This window comes from Acipenser ruthenus, chromosome 6 (assembly GCF_902713425.1).
Source record: "Acipenser ruthenus chromosome 6, fAciRut3.2 maternal haplotype, whole genome shotgun sequence".
In the NCBI taxonomy this organism is placed as follows: Eukaryota; Metazoa; Chordata; class Actinopteri; order Acipenseriformes; family Acipenseridae; genus Acipenser; species Acipenser ruthenus.
In genome coordinates this window covers 59,344,179-59,365,171 of record NC_081194.1, presented here as the reverse complement: position 1 = coordinate 59,365,171, position 20,993 = coordinate 59,344,179, and the positions used below count along the sequence as shown (strand labels likewise).

General features: G+C 36.8%; 1 protein-coding gene across 2 annotated transcripts in view; it reads left to right on the top strand.

Moving 5' to 3' along the window:
- LOC117410717 (low density lipoprotein receptor adapter protein 1-like) overlaps positions 1-15,554 on the top strand; it is a 34,734-nt gene extending 19,180 nt beyond the window's left edge. The window contains exons 4-10 of one of the 2 annotated variants that reach the window (XM_034017481.3): positions 3,903-4,017; positions 4,404-4,476; positions 5,070-5,150; positions 6,186-6,316; positions 7,609-7,643; positions 11,383-11,411; positions 11,720-15,554. In XM_034017481.3, the coding sequence (XP_033873372.2) occupies positions 3,903-4,017; positions 4,404-4,476; positions 5,070-5,150; positions 6,186-6,316; positions 7,609-7,643; positions 11,383-11,411; positions 11,720-11,790 (535 nt within the window). In that variant the 3' untranslated portion in view covers positions 11,791-15,554. The remainder of the gene's footprint in view (positions 1-3,902; positions 4,018-4,403; positions 4,477-5,069; positions 5,151-6,185; positions 6,317-7,608; positions 7,644-11,382; positions 11,412-11,719) is intronic. The other variant, XM_034017482.3, reaches the window with a different exon arrangement.
- Positions 15,555-20,993: the final 5,439 nt, after the last annotated feature.

Genomic DNA, 20,993 nt, shown 5'->3' with positions numbered 1-20,993 from the left:
TATAATATAAAGGAGACGGCTTAATACCAATCCAGTAGGCTAAAGACAATATCCACCACCATGGTTTCAATTTAGCGACCTTGGAGTGACTAATAAAAGCGTATCGTTATCGGGTTTTATTAATTATATTTCATGCCGTATTAAAAATTGAAAGCTCTGCTAAGTGTTAGAAAAATATTCTGTATTCTATATTTTATATCGGTTTTATTAACGGTTTCATTTCAGAAAACGTGGCTTTAATTAGGTTTCTCGTTTTAACGTGAGTTAGTAGGGTAACTCTTCTACTTAGTCTAAAGAGTTTGATGGTTTAATTTAGTACCGTATATCAGGAACATCTAGGGGGCAGCAGTCATCATCTGGAGTGCGTTGCAATTGGGAACATTTTTAATACACACCTGGGGACTATCTGTAAGTTCTTGGTTCGTTGCAATTGGTGCTACCTAGCCTACTAGTTTAGTTTAGTCTTGCAGGACTAACCACGGGATCATCCACAGCTTTTTGTTAGTTGCAATTGACCCAATATTAAGAATTTCTATGTTTATTATTTCAAGTTTATTTTTCTATTGTACTGTGTTTGCGTTGACCTGAGAGCGAAAAAAAAAGGGCTGCCATTTGTTTATCAAACTTTCAGGTAGGCAGTGTTACAAAGCTTCATCATGCGACCTCTTGAATATAAGGCTGATGATTGAAACTGAATGCCAAATTGCAGGATGTTTAAAACATTATTATTTAGAACATGCATCTGAAACTAATATGCAGATTACAGGGAACTAAAGCTGTCATATCTTCATAGCATAATCTGTCATCCAGCAAAACTGATCAGTTATTAGACTCACATTTATTTTGATGTTTCCTTTACAATCTTAATTAAATTAGAGTTTATGAAATTAAAATCCCAGCAGGCCAATATCCACGCAGTTTGTTTTTTTTTACGCAATATTTCTGTTTCGTGATATTACACCATACAATACAATACAGTACAATAGGGATAGGGTATTTATTCTTCTTCTTCTTCTTCTTCTTCTTATTATTATTATTATCATCCATTTTTTATGTCATTAATGTAAATTGCTGGATTTTAGCTCAGTTTGTAGCTGCCGTAAGGATCCTAATTGCTGAAGCTACCCTTCTGTAGGAGATACGTATGTGTTTAAGTAGTGTGGAGTAGTGGTTAGGGCTCTGGACTCTTGACCGGAGGGTTGTTGGTTCAATCCCAGGTGGGGGACACAGCTGCTGTACCCTTTAGCAAGGTACTTTACCTAGATTGCTCCAGTAAAAACCCATCTGTATAAATGGGTAATTGTATGTAAAAATAATGTGATATCTTGTAACAATTGTAAGTCACCCTGGATAAGGGCGTCTGCTAAGAAATAAATAATAATAATATATGAATATATATGCGGTCACATATATATTCTTCATCTTATCTGTGTAACTATTGTTTCCTTCGCTTTTTTTTTTTTTTTTTAGTGGCCAATGAGGCAGGCTGCTCTTGCAGTTCTTCAACACAACCCAAAAACTTCTTGTAAACCCAGTTTAAGAAAGCTGCATGATATCAGTAGTCATGCAAGGCCAAATTGGAACACTGACAGAAACATTTAAATATACCCTCCTACATGTTAATATTAATTAGGTCATTTGCATTTTGAAGGAGAATTACTCTCCCTAAAGAAAACTATGTGTAAACCCAAATTGCCCTATCAAAAATAGCTTGGTAAAAAGGTGAGGCTTGTTTTTTTTATGTTTGCATAGAAACCAAGCCAATGACACAATCAAAACAATACATTTTTGGGGATTGTCAGTTTAATTCAATATAATTGGTTTTATTACATTGTTAAATTTGTATATATATATATATATTTTTAAACATGCAATATAGTCGAGATATGTCACAGCTGGATTTTTCAGGGCATTTTACAGGCAAGATGAATCCTCTTGGCGCTGAAATTTCATTATCCTGGGAGATTCCACAGTGTTGTAAACAGCTCTAATAAAATCCAGGGGTCTTATTCAGGTGGGATTTCGGTTGATCAAATTGACACCCTGGTTCATTATTTGTCAGCACATCCTACCGGTACTGTATGATTTTGTAAGGGTCTTCCTATTGCACAATGTAATACACATATCTATGCCAAAAGCCATGGCAGTAAATTTGATCTATGGAGGAACCTCCTTAATACTATAAAGAATAATGATTTAATCTAAATTCTTCAGGCCTGGAAAAGATTGTAGAAGTTTCTTGGGATCAGCCAACTTGAACAACATTATTAATAGCTTCAATACATTTTTAATGTAAAAATGTAAGAGTTGTAAATAATTGTATTTAATCATTCTGGAATTTAATAAATATTTAGCTAAAGGAATATTAGAACTCTAAAGCAAAAATAGCATAGTGGTGGAGAATGTGGAGAATATTTTTTTTGCAACACTTTATACGATGTACAAAATGAGAACAGAAGCCCTTTTATAATGCATTGTTCTGTTTCTGTAAGGGTTAAAAGCCAACAATTTAAATAGCAAGGAACTATTTTGTGATGTGTTCATCTATTGTTTTGCTGTGGGATAGCTGACACCATATGAACAAAAAAGACATTATTTCAAAGAGTCTCTTGTCCCAGACAAATATCTAAAGGTGAAGGGTCACCTTTATTGTGCAAAAATGTCTACTGGAAGAAGCCCATAAATTTATTTCAGACTCAAAGCTGCCTCCGATTTTACTTGTGTAGTGTCTGTGTGTTTGAGGGGCTTACAATACCCAATTGTTTTCATTAACATTTCAAAAACAAGTGGTCAAATAAACCCAACTGTAATATGTTAGACAAATAAACATTGTTATGGAGAATACATTTTATTTGAGTAAAAATACAATTATATTACACAAGACTTCAATTGTTTTGGAAATATTTTGTGATTTCATAATGCATTTCCCAAGTATTAATAAATCCGCTTTCACTGACTGCACCAAAGCACTTTCAGCGCCTCATCATTCAAAATCTCCTCTGACCTACAGTATTATGGCTGGCTGAGACTTTATTGTTTACAAATGATAAAGACCAAATTGATGATAGAGCTATATTTTTAACAACTGAATTCTATCATTCTCTCAGAGAATTGGTATCATCCAATAAAGATGAGAAGCTTGTGTCACAATCCATTTTATGCATTCAAACGAATTGCTAGCTTAGCTAGAAAACAGTCATTTTGACAAGTCTGCGTTCATTTGGCTCAACACAACAGAGGGAGACCGAGGGGTGCTTGCTTTGCACAAACTGAAACTGGGAGTGGTCTTTCCACCAATGAAACGTGGTTTTCTAAAACATCCAAAAACTCTTCAACATTGTCTACATTTAAGACATTGTTTTTAAATGCCCACCTTTTAAACAGTGGATTGAACCATGCGAATTACACTTATTAGAAACATATTATTGATAATAATCTCTCAAAAGATTATAATACACAGTATTGCTTGAACTCTGTTAAAGAGAGGTGCCTGTCCTATGAGATATTTTATCTATAACACGTATAGTATTCTGTAGCATTTTTATGACATGCTTTAAAGTGTCTATTTATTTTCCATGAGGTTGAAGTATTCTGCAGTATTTACAGTGGTCACTGCAAAAGTTGTTGCATTAACTGTATTAAATGCTGCAGTAAATGGTAGTACTTCTCTAAGGGTAAAGGTCAGCTTTCTATATAAATCTTACATTTTTAGAATCACACATCAGTATCACTGGCCAGCTGTGCTACACAATCATAATGTAGTCTGAATCAGCTAGATCCATCATAGTACAGTGAGAAGTGGGGACACCGTTACTTCACTTTTCTTCAGTAATTGAATTGAAAAGGTGATTTGCATATGCATGGATAATAGTATATAATAAACTGTGTCCTTTTTTTCGTAGAATTTCGTACTGCACTGCAGACAAAGCTCAGGACAAGGTGTTTGCCTATGTTGCCCAGAGTCAGTTTAATGAGACACTGGAATGTCATGCATTTCTTTGCCCTAAAAAGAAGATTGTAAGTATTAACAGCATTTACAACTGAAAATCTGTATTTATTACTTTGACTGTCCCATTACAAAATGATTACAATATCTAGAAAGAATAATTGATGATTTTTTTTTTTTTTTATCAACAACTAAAATACACATACCAAACAGCATACATCATTCTCAGGCTAGTCTGTAAGAGGTGAATATTTAATTGTTGGCATTTGCAATGAGAAAGCTTTTTTTCTATAAATAATCATTGAGTATAACTGGCTTAGCTGAAAAATGTTAGTGAAGTAAAAAATATACCATAATAAGATTTAAAGCAGTAAGACCTATGTAACATTTTATATACTCAACCAAATACATTAATAATAATATACTCTGTGGTTATTAAATGTGTTGTTTTCCACAGGCCCAGGCTGTTACCCTGACTGTTGCTCAGGCCTTCAAAGTTGCACTGGATCTCTGGGAGACAGCACAAGAAGGTGGGGCAGTCAGTTATAATATTGTTATACAGCATGCACCAGATTATCTTTACGATGTTAATATTAGGGGGGTGCTGTTACTCATACTCGGGTTTAGAATTGCTTTTAATAAGTATTTATCAGCAGGTATTCAATAAATTCATTCATTAACGTGTTGAAAACAAGGAAAGCTGTCCATCACTCACAGATGAGAGGAAAATAACCCTAGCATTGATTTTCTTAACTTTTTTTGTTTCAATATCAACCCTAACATGTAAAGAATATAGATAGGTCCGTATTTTGTAAGGTGTCTGTCATGTAACATGACTGCGCCGACCCCTGAGCTGAAAGTGCTGGTCACACCTGTGCCTAAAAAAAACAATTATGGCACCACCTAGTGGTTTTGAATGTAACAGATTGTTTTATTTTTATTATTATTATTCCTTTCGGTCAGCATGAACCACTGAACCACCCTCCAACAAGTACTGAGGCAGTTGAAAAAATGTGTAATTGCTGGAGTGGACATTTATTGCCCACTTTACCCCACTCAGAACAATTAATCCAATTATACAGTGTGGTATTTATAAAATCAGTGCTTTTTATTTATTTTACAGACAAAAGCAAGAAAGTGCACTCATGTTGTTCCTGCTCAGCGGTAGAATCTATTAGTGGAACAAAAAACCATTGTGTTCCAGGTAAAGCAAGATTATTTGCTTTGCATTATTCTTTTTTTTTATCCTTCTGCTTGTTTCTCTGGATTTCCTTTTTTTAAAAAGTGATCTGAAGTAACAAAACAAAAGTGCACAGGATCCATCTAGGATTAGTTCTTCTGTTGTCCCAGCTAGGAAAACCTGGAACTTTACATTTGCACTATGCAGGATTCCACTATACAAGCAACTGCTCAACAAGGAGGCCTGTCTGTCTGCAAGTGCACTGAGATTCTACATGCCTGTGTTCATGGCAACCGTTTCAGACAGTGTCTCAAAATACTACATTATTCTTATAAAAATACTTCATGGTATCACTTATAAGTAGAATTTAGGGGGACTTAATTAAAGTTTTTTAAGTCCTTCAGTTGACTTTAAACTTAACACAGAAACCTGAACCAGAGAGAACAGTTAGAAATGAAGTGGAGCCAGACTTAGGACAGAATATACAGTAGTCTTTTTTCACACAGAGAATGATGAATGTACATATGAAATGGGTTACCAGGCCACATTGGTGATTTTGAATCATTCAGATCCTTTAAAACCTGACTTGACAATGTTTAATAGGAACCGAACAAGCATTAATGGGCCTTCATTTTTCTGTGTTCTTTTTGTTTATGTTTTGACATTTAAACCCATGATTTCTTATAAGAAAGACAGAGCTACAGTAGCAGTATATTATTACAGAATGAATTCCAAAAATCTTAAATGTATTAAATTATATCTAGTACAAGGCTAGGTTAAAGAAAGCTCTCAGTTTGCATGCAGTACTTTCAGGTAGTCAGTTACTGATTCCTTTACTTCAGGTCATAGTATGTCACTGGCAGCCAAGCATGTCAGTCACAAGGGGAAGTTAACTGGCTGGTTTATGACAGCAAAAAAGGCAATGATCAAGTGGGGACATTTTTATTCTCCAGGTGAAATGATCAAGAAAGCATAAGACTAGCTAAAAGACATGCAGAAATAGCCTTGTATAACTAATATGCTACCAGGCATCAAATATTGCAAAAATCTTTATTTCAGGTGCAGAAAAAACAAATGGTGGAAGCAACGAAGAACAATTAAGAAAACCCTTTTTCTCCTCCTCAATCCACCAGTCCACATCACAACACAACACCCCGGACCGACGGCCACCTGTCAAACAAGATTCATGGGTGTGTACAGTGCTCTTCCAGCTGGCTGGAGTAGATTTACTATGCAGTACTTCAGTCTATGCAGACAGTTTAATGTTTAAAATCAGTTCCAGTGATCAACCACACAAGGGAGTAGGTGCCTAAAGAAAGCAAAACGGAATCCAGGAAGGTTAGGTTTGGTCACACATTTTAAACCCTGCAGTGTTGACCTCACTGGTGTTTCAGAGTAGCGACACCTACAGTATAACCTGTAATCAATTTTGCATTGAAAATACTTACAGGTACCTTACCTTGAAAGAGACTGAAGAATAATCCCCACATCATGGAGCGCTCTGTTAAACTGCAGGTTTGGGAGAAACTAGAAACTCCTTTCTGTTTGTATCGCACATTTTTCTATTTTTTTAAATGATGGTTTCCTTCCATGGTCTGGCTCAGTCCGAGGCCTGGGAAGTTGCTTCCTGGTATTATGTTTCCCAGTGCAAACAAAAATTATGTGTAACTAGGTTTCCCAGCTAACTCCTTTCATATATTCAGTTAAGATGGCATAAGGCTTTTAGGTACTGAGTCCCTTTGAGGTCTGCATACATACATAAACAAATAATAATAGAACCTACACATTATCCAGTCACACTCCAACTCACTCCAATTAAAAGATTTTTGGGAGTGCTATTAAAGGGGAAGACATCATCACATGTGCATGACTGAATCATTTGCTTTCTCTGACTGGAATTAGGATATAAAAAAAGCTATATCTCGGTGTTGTAAGTCAGTTTTAGTCGTGATGAGAAACATGACAACTTTCATCATGGTCAACTCTGACTGTCCTTAAAGGTATTCATTTAATTTATTTATTTTAAACTCAATACATTATTTTTCCAGCAGAGCGCACCAGAGCTTTTAATGGTATTCTGTTTCTTTGTACTTTTGTGTCTTGCTAAATCAAAATTACTTTTCCACTTGTGTCTATTTTATTAAGACTCTTTATAAAAATGAAATACTAAAGTTTCTAAAGCCTGTTCTTTAATTTTACTTGAAAGCAAAATATTGGATCAGGGATGACGATAACGATTTTCTAAATAATTTTATTTGAAAATACTTTAAAGGATATCTCAGCATTATGCACTTAGTAATTATTGCTTCCAATAAGTAGCCAGGAGACTTTTGAAGGACTTCCCAAGGATTTGTCCATATAAGCCTTTGAATGCAAATAAAACAATGCACCATTTTACATTTCTAATTGACCCTGAAGCCAGTTTGTGAATGTGGTAAAAATCAGTCCTGTTCATCCTGTTTTTTTTCATTCTTCTTACCAGGATGTGGATGATGGACTTGATGATGCCTTTTCCAGGTAAGACTTTTACTTCTGATCAGCATGTAAGATCTATTTCTACATATATGAATATAGATGGATTTGGATAATCTATTCAGCCGATCAGAAGTTCCTGCACAGAACTGTACACTAATCAGATCACTATATGTTTTCAGATACAGGGAAGTTTGTTAGTTTCCTCTCCAGCCCATATGAGAGGTTTGGTGTCTAACCATAAAACATATGTTTCCGGGCGCACACTATCGACCTACAGCCAACCATATTTGTGCTACAAGATATTCTCAATGCACATTTTATGTCTTCATCAGTTTATAACATCTACCATATTTGCCACAGATAGCAGAACTGTTCGTCAGTTTCCTCTCAGGCCAGTATGCAGTAATGTCTGCTACCCCAGCTAAGTTCTTTTGTATTTTGTTTTAGTGATAATATAAGCCTACAGTGCTGTCCTGTGCTGGCACAATGTCAGGCATTCATCTCAAGTCAATTAAAAATAAAAATCTTCATAGCAATTATCTTTTGATATATATTTTGAAATAAAGTTTTAGGGAATTCCTGCATTTTTTTACATGTCAATTACATTGGGACGTGTTCAGTGTCAACTGTAGGTGCTATTCAATATGAATGTTTAAAATAAAGTAAACATGTTCACATCCAAGTGATATAGAAGCAAAGCTGTTGAGGACCACTGGTTTGTGAATGATTTAATGCTGTTACAGTATTTTCCTGCCCTGGAAGTTTTAAATCATAAAATTATACTTTTTAGGTGGTGCATTTAATGATTTGTGTGGTTATAAGGGCACCTTATGCATTCCAGAAGATTTGGTTATGGTTGCTGCACAGGGCTTGTATGTTTAGATCTGATGTTAAATTCAAGAAACACCTTTATGTTTACTTAATATACTGAACATGGTACTCTTGTGGCCTTCATGTTGTCTATCATTGTGTCTCAAGAGGCAACAAGCAAATCTGCTTTCTTCATTTGCCATACTGTACAAAACCGACCCAGCAGCAGCACTTGTCAGCCACACAGAGCATTTACACATTGCCAAATCCAATAAATAAATGATTTGTCTGCTCTTCAGCACTCTAACGTCATAAAGTGCCTCTGGGTCAGTAGTATAGTCCATAAATATGGAATGATATTAAAGGCAATTGTTTTCCTATTTAGCTCTTTTATTCTTGGTTTATTGAATCTCATTTCATGACATCAGTCTACACAAATAATGTTTTGGTGTGCAAAGCAGAGGAGTCATTTTTTGTAACTCTTGTCTGACAATTTACATTTAATAACTGTTGTGTATGTGTGTAAATAAATACAGAAAAAAAAGATAATTTAACCATAAATCTACCACGTAATGTGTAATATGTGTAAAGTAAATAAAGGCAGACTCTTGCTTAAGAAATAGCAGCGTTTTGTTGTACTGGAGGTATATACATTTTTATTTATTTATTTTTTTTTTAACACTTGGTGTTGGTGTTTTTTGAACATTTAGTTTATTCAAAGATTTGTTCAGAACTTTGTAACATGTATTTTAACATTTTACAGTATTTTACTCTGGTGTAACAGCCTTTGGGTAAACTGTAACTAAACAGAGAGGTTTTCTCACCGTTTTCCCCCCAAAACCTCAAGCCTAAATTGTATACGATCCAAAGGCTTTACATTTACTGGAACAACAGATTAGTGCTTATCGGGGACTATGAAACCAGCCCTTTATCACTTCATTTACTGAGGCCAAAAGTGCCACTTAACTTAATTATTGTTTAAATCAGTTTAATTTGAGCTTTTTATCATCTGTCCATTTAGCCGGTGGTCTGAACTTATCAATGATTACATGACAAGGCACCCAATGTGTCTATATATCCTACTAGGTGGGGAAGGAACTGAATGCACTTTGTGATGACAAACTGGGTTGTCAACAAAAGCACAAATTATACATAATGATACCTAACTTTTTTTTGGCTGGTTAAAATCATGGACATTTGTTCATTTTTAACTATAAATCTCACAGAAATTCAGGGCTAGATTCTGATAGCTATTTACAGCAAATTGTAATTTGTGAAAAACAATTCTGATTAGAAAAAACACCAATTAAACATCTAAAACAATTTATAGTGATGTCACTTAAGGATAAACAAGCTCACTACCGTTTACACAATGCGGGTTTCCATGTGAAACTGGGCGTGGTTTTCTCGTGTGTTTCGTCATTTACACGAGTAAATGAGATTTACCCTATCCCTCTCTTTGGCCGTTTTTTTCGGCCACAAACCTGATTTACATAAGGAATTCTTCCAGACGTGCACGCGCATCGCCATTTCATGTGTAAATTGCCCCGCATGGAAACCCCATGATTGTTATCATCAGTATGCACATTTCACAGTAAGGCATACAACAAATGTAACATGTGCACACATACAACTTTTCTGCATACTTCTTTTGGATATAACAATGAAAATGAAACACTGAACAATTAAATAATGAATCGTTAAATTATTAAATTTGTTATATAATAAACATTTCTGTTTTCTCAAGTCGATGGTAAAATGTCTTAACTCTTAATAGCCAGGAATATAACTAGCAAACCTCTGATTATTAACAAAGTGCTTGACTCACACATACTTTTACAGCTTGTTTTCTGTGTACATCACTTAATAAGTTAATAACAGTGCCTGTTTATTTTGAGCGAATACAAGACTGATCACGTAATGTACTTCCAGCAAAGCTAACCACAAGGTGGAAGCCTGAACTGAAGGCAAATATAGTGCTATTTGATTTGCTGGCTGCTCTGAAAAAGCAAGCTAAATGTAATGTTGAATTTCATTTAGCTGGCTGTGATGTAATGCTTTGTCATTGACCACTGGGGTGTAAGACCATGGGAAGAGTGTTTTTTTTCAAATTACTGTATGTGAAAACAATGGAAAGAGACAGAGTGAACAGGCTGAAAGGGAACGAAAAAAAAATGTTATTAACCGATAAACAAAATGTTGAATATCTTTTTCGTTCCAGAACGTAATAAATTAATTTTGTTTAGTTTTTTGTTTCTGTTGCATGAAAGATTATTTCTTTTATTTATTTTTATTTTTTTTATCGTTCCGAATCCGTGCTAAAGATATCTGTCAATCATAGACCCTCCTGGGTAATCCAGTGTTAATTTTCTCTGTTTTTGGCAGCTCATTGTATGTTCTTCTTATGTTCTTATGAAACCTAATATGGTGGGCTGTGAAAGACCTTTCTATTTGTGAAATGTCTTTGTTCAAAGGCATCTTTTAATTTGATCAGGTTATGATATTATTGTCCCTTTGGAAAAGTAATCAAATATTTCAACATTGATTATTGCTATAACAATTTTTCCATAAAAAAGTGTATTCTGCTTCTAGTACTAATTTATTTATTTATTTATTTATGTATGTATTTATTTTTGAAAAAAAGGTATGCTATAATATTCTGCCTGATGTTAAAATATGCTGAGATGCTGTGGTTTAGGATCATTTATCTTCACTGTTATTCAATAGCTCTCAACAGTTATGTTACTGACATCCCTAGCATTTGAACTGCATATTTTTATGAAAGACCATTTCCGTAGTACATTTTTCCAGATCCACAAATAAGACTGAAGTCATTTTGAGCTGTGTGAGAGGTGCAAGCTGAATGTACTATGTTATGCTGCAGGGGGTGTGTGTTGTTCACAAAACCATAAATGTCTCATTAAAGAACATTTGTCAACTGCTGTTTGTTGTTTTCTAATATTGCAAGCAGCAATGTGGATGATGCCAGCACAGCCACAGGTAAGCACAGTTTGCTAGCTTTTAATAGTGCTATATTCTTATTAGAGTAGCTACAATCTCTTAACACTTGGGAGATGTATTTTAAAGTGTGTGGGAGAGTAAAGGGGAGTTAGCAAAATGCTGCAAACATTTTGTGTAAAGCATCCCAAGGCTTTGCACATTACAGTATTACAATAACACCTCTGCATCACTACATAAAGCTTTGGATAAGGATATTTTCTACAAACTACTGTCCACAATACTCTCCCTATCACTGTGGGTTTAGTGAGATTGCAATGCCCCTAATCTAATCTGTTTGTTATTTTCAGACTGGCAGAGTCCCGGACCAGAACTCAGTGCTCGGATGCCACTTAGCACAGGAGCACCTTCATCGGACTGACAGGGGCAGCATCAGTATCAATTACCAGGCACAGTCCCAGAAAACTGTGGTTTACTTGAATCGCAATTGGAGAGTAAAATGGGGTAAATACGAGGTGAAACTTACCACAGGCACATTGATGACAGTTATATGTTTCCTTTTTCCACATTCAGATAGAGTGTTGGCTCTACCCTAGAACACTGCAGGATACGTTGACAAGGTGTTCATGTTTGCCCAGCAGGGTGAAAGTGCATTAGGGTCAGCAGCTATGTTCCATGAAGAAAATCGCTATGGAGTATCATTTCAGCCCCACCCTTAGAACAACATCCGCATTTTCATTATGTATCTGACAAAATACCTTTCCGTCTCCATATAATAGTATGATACATGAAACCTTTAGCGCAACTACTTGAGAAACAATATAAGTTAACCAGATCTTGCTCCAACAAGGTACTGTACTGCCCAGAGGGGTTTGACACATAAAACATCAGCCTCATACTTACCATCTAAGCTATGCAGTTGAAAGACTCTGATAACTTAAGATGGCAATTACTTCACTTCAAGTGGTTATAGCTAACACAATAGCTTGCATGTACACTCACTGAATAAACCTCACATGCTCAGTTTTTAAAGAAACACATATTCTCTTTTAAAAATATATTTTTGGGTGGTCCCGAGTGACTCACCTGGTAAAAATGCAGCCGCAGGGTGAGTCATACAGTGCAGGTTCACGTCCTGGCTGTGCGGAGTCGCCAGTCTTGGCTGGAGATTCCAAAGGGAGCGTTGCATTGGCTCTGGCACTCCTGGGGGATAGGGAAGCTAAACTGGCAGGGACTGCTTCTCCTCATCGTGCCTCAGTGAACCCTGCTGGCCTGGTGCCCACTGAGCTCAAAAGCAGACACCTGCAGGGCTATATATTATATTTTTTGGTATTAGATAAGGGTAAATAAATATATTTTCTAGGCCCAGGTGGTCTTGCACTTCCTTGGTCTTTTCACAAGTGAAGTCAAATTCTCCCTACTCCTTCTTTCCTGTCATTAACCAACCAGCTAGTCTAACTCAAGGCAAACTTTATTTTTTACTTTGTATAGTCCCAAAAATGTTTTTAGAATACGATTGCTGTAACATGTTTTCTTTCAGAACTGCACATTTGAACAACATGTAGCATGTATGCATTTGTTAACTACAGCCACTTTTGTACTTAATTGGGTCTTTGTTCATGCTTAAAAACACTAGTGGACCATAACTCTCTAAAACGTTTTCTTAGCTATGTTGTGTGTGTGAATTGATCCCTTTGTGGAAACTCACTATATTTCACTGCCCAGGATTCCTTTGCATGCTCAGATGCATTCTTGTTCGATCCACCACATCACAAGGAATTGGTTGACCTTTTTCAAGGTACCAACATTGTCTTTAGTGCTTGCTTTACATTGCTTTGAGAATGCTTCTACTTATTACCTCATGTCCATCTGGCAGAATTCTATAGGTGAGGTCTTAATCCATCTTTGTTCTAAGGCTGTCAATAGACAGTCGCAGCACATCCAACATTGTACACAATATTTATACTGGCAAACTTTCAAGGAAGTTATTTAATGATGAATACAGACTTACAAATGCCTAAAGACCAGATCAGTATGTCATTACACTGGAAAAGAAGACAACTATCCTAGTGATGTAACTCCTGGAAAGATCTGCATCTATACAAGGAAGTGGAAGAGAGCAGATATTTTACTCTTTCGAGAAAAAACAAAACAAAACAAAAAACAATTAATAATATATGTGATTGTTTAAGTTTATGTTTTTTATTTTAATTCTATTTATTTATATTGCAGCTGTAATAGCTGTGATTCAATCTAAAATCAACAGCTATGTTGACGCTTTGCTCCAGGTATTCAGTCAGTATTACTAAGGGGTTTCATTTTATCACAGATTTGTGGTTTTAGTACACAGTTTTATAATAGTGTAATAGTGAAGTAATAAATATGTACTTTTAAGAAGAAAAAATAATATTGCCTGTATCATAACATTATGAGTAATTTGTAAATACAATATAAAATAACTGCAAATATTTGAATTGAAATTGAAATAAAAAGTCAATGAAGCAAAGAATAAATGAGCCTCATCTTCATCTGATGGAAATCTAGCATTCTTGGAAAATGTCTGGTCAGTCTATGCACCAATTTGGACCAATCCAATGTTTGATGACATGGCTAAAAATAATTTACTGGCATAGATTAATGACAAATCTATTCACAATAAAATGACAGATTCGCTTTATCCCCTGTCTCAGCAGACCAATCCATACATTGGCTTCAATGGGTTTCCTTCTGGAATTTCTGGTGACCAGCAACAGCTAGGAATTTGAGCACACATATACTGTACTGGTTTGATGCTTGCTACAGTGACAACAATCCAGTATTTGAGTGTATAAATTCGCATTTACTGATCCAGCATAATCATCTCAGCTGAGAACTCACGCAAGCACTGTAAAATATGTACTGGCCATTACTGCAAATTCTAATGGGGTTAGTTAGTCATTTTAAGCAACAATCTTACTGTATATGGCTTCCTTATCTAAGCAACAGCCTCTGTTACCTTATACACAGTATTTCGGCAGTCGTTTTTATAATTACAATTTTATTGCTTTCATAGAATATATAGCTGAGATAAAGGTGTAAAACAAGAGTAACAGTAACTTTTTTTATTACAGCTTCCATTTTAGAGAATTTGAATAGGTTAAAGAATTCTACACCGTTTAAGAGCAAAAAGTACTGCTCATTCGATTTACTCATCTCGATCATCTTGTTTGTGTCAGTCTGAGATTTCCCTACTCCTGTGGGGTTGTTTGGGCTTCGTTTTTCATTCACTGTTTAAAGAAAGAAGATTCGACTCCTTATAGTTTTGTTTAGAAATTATTATTTTAATGTTACTGAGGACAATGGTGATTATGCCCTATGTACAACGAATGTTAATATTAAAGTAAGGGAGGGTATATTTAAATGAGTGTCAGCATTCTGATTCCGTCTTGCATGACTGCTTATATCTCTGTTTTTAAAACTTCTGTTTCTTGACTGAATAAAAAAACACAGAAATGATTCCAATAGTGTTTCCCAAGCTGTACTTAACCCTTTTCATCTTAACATAGTATCTGAACCATCCAATTCTTTATTCCATTCTAAACTTAGAGGCACGCACACCATTGCATTTGTGTGAATAAAAAGTAGTGAGCTGCCTAAGTGTTTGATTTACAGTTCCACTTTTTTCATTAAAAGTTGAACACGTTAACAGCTGTATCATTAGTTAACAAATACTACTCCCAAAGTCAAACCAGTCTTTAAAACAGCACACTATATTGCAGTATCATTTCAATATTATTCAATCCAAGGGGCTTTTGCTAAAATCTATGCAAAATCGGATTTCTACTAACAACATTGTAATAATAGACTTTTTAAAAAACAGAGAACATGTAATTACTAGTACTTGTAAAATGTAATTTGTATATGGGACTTTGACAATTGTTGAGATTCAGATATGTACATCAATTAAATGGGTTTGTGAAAATGTCAAAGCTGTGCAGAGTGTTTATTTTTGATAGAGAATTCTACTTTTTAATACAGTTTATGGGAGTATCATGCGGAGAGGTAGGTTAGAGTCGGATACAGAATAAAAAAAAAAATATTGAAATTAAACTGCAGTTTTAGACATTGTATACAAACAGCAAGATTGACAGACTGCAGTTTAAGTGCAATACACTTGATTGTAAGTATAATATGAGACCACTGATATAACTCAGTACCAGTTAAACTGCATATCATGTGCAGTTATATGACTGTATTTTACAGATATAGTATGGATTCTGTACAATAACCCTTACACTTTTATTACACCATGTGGAAACCATACATGTAAACTTTCAAACAACATTTTTTTTGCATATCAAATATTAATTAGTTTGCCACATTTACAAGGCACTTATGATTAATTCTGTAAGGACAACACAAACTTTAATTGACTTATTATTGTACTCTGCCCCAGTTGTAGATCCTAGAGCCATTGTAAATCATTTCTGTGATGTCAACACCACACCACAGAGTTGCCCATCTCATGTTTCCAAGGGCCCCCTATATTGGTAGTGTACATTGCTTTAGTTTGAGTAATTTGACATACGAATCTGAAGGTGGACAGGAAGAATGACAGAATACTGTACGTGTCTCAAATATGTTCTGGTCTGTACAGGACTAATTGGAGCCTTGATTATGGTTTCTATTGTAATTAATTCACCAAAATGTGAACCCATTTAGACATTATCTTTTGATCTCACATGAAAAGCCATGCAATTTAGAAACTGTCGACAAGTAAGTACAGGAATTGAAACATAATGTCATTACACTAAAGATGTTTTCTGCTATGTTGCTTTCATTGGCTTGTGTAAAGGTGTAAAATGAGTACAACCATTGTCTTTTTGTGTTGTAGTGCATATTTAATGAGATATAATATTTAACATTAATACCTCAATATCCTTGGCCACACCCCCACTATTGGTAATTTACAAACATATTAATATTAATTTGTTAATGTACAAGATGATGCCTCCATTGTGTGATTAATATTCAAATATGAAAATAGGGTTTTAGTCTTTCACAAATGTAATATTTCTTATAAATATATATATATATATATATATATATATATATATATATATATATATATATATATATATATATATATAGGTTTAAGGATCCCAAATCAATCATAAATGCATACTTTAGTACTCATATCAGGCAAAAAGAATCTCAACATATACAAATTAATAAGTTTATTAAGGCTTACAAAAGTAAGCAGAATATAGAAGTTAGAAATCATGGCACCAGAATTATAATTATAGTGTGACAGGGTACCCCCGCCCCTGGGTGTATTCTTGGTTTATTTTGTATAGTTTGGGTTATGTGTCACGGGGGAGTTAATGTATATTGGTATGTGAGCACGGGGATGTGGGTTTGTGTGTGTGTGGAATAATGGTGACAGGGAGGCAGTTGAAATCCTCCCTGTAAAAACACGTGGGAATGTGGCTGGAGCCGTGAATTGAATAAATGATTAAATGATTAATTAAGGCTCCAGCCACAGGTGTATAAATAGGGTGATCATGGGTGAGAAAGGGTCGTGAGGAGGAGTAAAACTAAAACTAAATATAAACAATTGCTACGCATGCTGGTTATCAACCAGCACGATAGTTGTTTGTTCCGTGTTCTGTTTGTTTGTTTCGGTCATCATGCCTTTTGCTTTGTATCAGTGTGTGAAAGAGAAAGAATGAATCTTGGTTATAAATCTCCCTCCCAACTTGTGAGGGTGCTGTGTAAAGGGACCAGGTTATAAAAACAATAAAGGATTTTGGACTGTGAACTTTGTTGTTTGTCATCTGTTTGAGCATTGCATCACCTCTACACCTGCGCACTGCAAACCACTTTGCCACACAGTGTTTGTGTTTTTGTTCAACCTTTTTATTTAATAAAGAAACGACCACATTTGCATTTCGCACCGTAGTACTTGCCTGTTATGGTTTCATATCTGGTCTGACATCATCCACCCAAGCTATCCTGCCATACGTGTTGTCAGACCTGGATAACAGCGCCTCCAAGACGCAGGCCAGGAACATTACTGCAGATACATGTTTTTTTTGGAAAAATATATATTTTTTTTGTTATTGTTTTTGGAGAAAATGGATGGGGAAATAAAGGCGGAGTGGTACTATTGTGAGTACTGTGGCAAGGAGAACCACCACCAGTGGAAGGACTGCCCAGAGGTCCAAGATTGGTGTGGACTATGTACATGGCACGGCCATTTATGGCAGAAGTGCCTGCAACCTGATGGGTTCTCCGGGGAGCTGTTGGAGGAACAACTGCAAGCCCTGAAGGAAAAGAAGGGGAGGAGCGGTGGTTCCTGGAAGAAAGGGAAGAAGCAGATGCCAGCTCCAGTGCCCAAGAAGGAGGAGCCTGAGCATCCCCCACCCTCTGAGGAGATGTGGGACTGGCTGATGGACCCTGAGAGGAACTTTAAGAAGGCCCTCCAGTTGGCGGTCGACCTGCTGTGGGCCAGAGATGGGGAGCAATGGGAGGCCTAGGAATGACAACACCACCCAGCGTCTTTCTCAGATATGGCAGCTGTAGTAATCAATTACTTGGCTGCAGAGATGGGAATGCCCCCACAGGTTCAATTCCCATTGGGAGGAACCACGCCTACTCCACCTCCACAGGCACTAAGCACGTCCACGCCAGGGCCCAGAAGAGAGCCGCACCAGTCCCCAGTGACTAGAGGAGAGCCACACCAGTCCCCAATGACCGGAGAAGAGCCGCACCAGTCCCCAGTGACTAGTGGGGAGCCGCACCAGTCCCCAGTGACCAGAGGAGAGCTGCACCAGTCCCCAGTGACCAGAGGAGAGCCGCACCAGTCCCCAGCGACTGGAGAAGAGGCTTGCGCAACACCACCCGGGGTTGCCTGCTTGTCATCACCTGGAGCTTTGTTGTGTGCAGCAGCAGCAGTTGCGCTGCTGGAAATTCTGGGGCCGCAGCCAAAGAGAAGGGAGCCGCCGGCTACAGAGAAGGGGGGAGAGGTGAGGAGACCATGGCTGGAGTGTGCCACCCCGCTGTCAGCCTTGCAGCTGCCAGCATTGTCACTGGCAACATGTCCACTGTCAGAACTGTCTTGGGTGGAGGAGCCAGCCTTGGTGCTGTCAGCACGTCTGCTGACAGGATTGCTATTGTCAGCATTGCCGCTGCCAACGTTGCACCTGGCAGCATTGGTGTTGCCAGGATTGCTTCGGCTGGAGGAGCCAGCCTTGGTGCTGTCAGCATTTCCGCTGGCAGCATTGCCGTTATCAGCATTGCCGCTGCCTACGTTGCCCAGGGCAGCATTGCCACTGCCGGGATTGTCTGCTGACAGCATGGCCATTGTCAGCAGTTCCGCTGCCAACGTTGCCCATTGCAGCATTTTTGCTGCTGGAATGTGCCAGCATTGCCACTGTCAGCCCTGCAACTGCCAGCATTTCTGCTGCAAGAGTCGCCTAGGCTGGAGGAGCACGTGTTGGAGCTGTCAGCATTTTCTGCTGACAGCATTGCTACTGGCAACATTGCCGCCCTTGATGCCTCTGTTCTTGGCACAGGACTATAGGCAAGACTTTTGGGGTTTTAAAGGGGAGGTGGCCTTTGAGGCCATGTGTGCTGCGCAGAAGGGGGTGATGTTTTAAGGGGTACCCCCGCCCCTGGGTGTATTTTTGGTTTATTTTGGGTTGTGTATCACTGGAGAGTTAATGTATGTGAGCCTGGGGATGTGGGTTTGTGTGTTTGTGTGTTTGTGTGTGTGTGTGAAATAGTGGTGACAGGGAAGCAGGTAAAATCCTCCCTGTAAAAACACATGGGAAAAATGGGAAGCCACAGGTGTATAAATAGGGTGATCATGGGTGAGAAAGGAGTAAAAGTAAAAGTAAAACTACAACTAAATATAAACAATTGCTACGTCTGCTGGTTATAAACCAGCACGACACTTGTTTGTTTGTTCTGTGTTCTGTTTGTTTGTTTTGGTCATCGTGCCTTTTGCTTTGTATCAGTGTTTGTGTTTTTGTTCAACCTTTTTATTTAATAAAGAAATAAGCGTGTGTGTGTCTTGCACCGCAGTACTTGCCTGTCATGGTTTTATTTCTGGTCTGACATCATCCACCCAAGCTATCCTGCCACAATAGACACAAGCAGTTATACACAATGTAAACAAACATTTTCATGAGCACACAGGTTTCCGTATGGTTACATACACGTGCACACAGGATTTGTGCAAATTACTTACAGTGACGGTGTTAAGCAGCGTATGTTGTGTTGGAATGAACATATGGCAACACATATGTTTACACTATCAGGAAAAGAACAACAACTGCAAATTTGAAAACGATTAATTCAAGTTATATTTCTAAACAAATTCTAAAGCAAATAAAAACATTACACAAAGATATTTTCAATATAATGACAACATTTTTTCAGACTTACCGAAATCATACTGCCATGTTTGGTGACCAAGCAGCAACTGAGAATGTCAGTGTGATTGGGCCACTGGATTCAAATGATGGAATATCAAATAACGATGTCCATACTAAGTGCTGAATACAAAATTGGACAAATGTTGGCAATATTGGCCGACCTAATGGCCGTCATATGAGACAGTGCTACATGTGACCATATGGTCACACCAGATTAGTATTGGAAGTATTGCTCCTTAGATACTCACAGCTTGACTTATTTGCATCAATCTGAAATACATTTACTCCTTTGGGCTTGTGCGGGTTTCATTTCTCATTCACTGTTTAAGCACTCGCTTAAAAAGAAGTAAAACTTATTAAATCATAAAATTTAAAGATTTAAAGACTGTCATCAGAATTGTGAAAATACAGTAAGTATTGTGTGTATTGACATGTTTCTTCATAAGATTAGAAAAGAAAAAAATTGGACTGAAATAGATGATGATCCAACACTTGCAAAAAATAAATATAATACATTGATTTTTAACTACCTTTTACTGCTCTTTAAATGTGAAAAAAGAAAAGACTACTACAATGTAAGTTTCCTAATGTTAATATATAAATTGTATTTCAGTAAGGTATTGAAAGTCCATATACAGTACATAGAAGGAGGATAACCCCCAACTACTAAGTGTAGAGTTCATTCAAATTATGAGCAATGGGAAATGCAAACAAACCACAGCCTAGTCCTTCTAGTAAATGTCAGTAATTTATTAGAATGAGACATGACAAATGGCAGGCCCAATGGACTAATACTTTACTAAAGAAAATAAAAGAAATACAAGGAACCATTAGAGTCAGATCTGCATTCCCCGTAAGCTCCTTGCTTTAAAACAACTGTCTTTTGGCACTTCGGAAAAGAACACAACACACCAGGGCAAAGGAAATCTCTGAATTATTTAGAGAGTAAATGCTGTAAAAATGCTTACTCATGCACATGCAATGGCAGATTAAATATTTACAACCTGTTAATATACCAGCACATGTATTTGTTATGTGAAGAAGAAGAATACTGCAGACTGTACAGATGCAATATTTTATAATATGCTTTGTTTTGATATGTATAAAATGTTTTACTTATAATAGTAAAGCACTTGCTTTCAAGCCATCCAGGTCGATGGTGAAAATAAACAAACTTCATTAAATGAAGGGAAAATAATCTTTC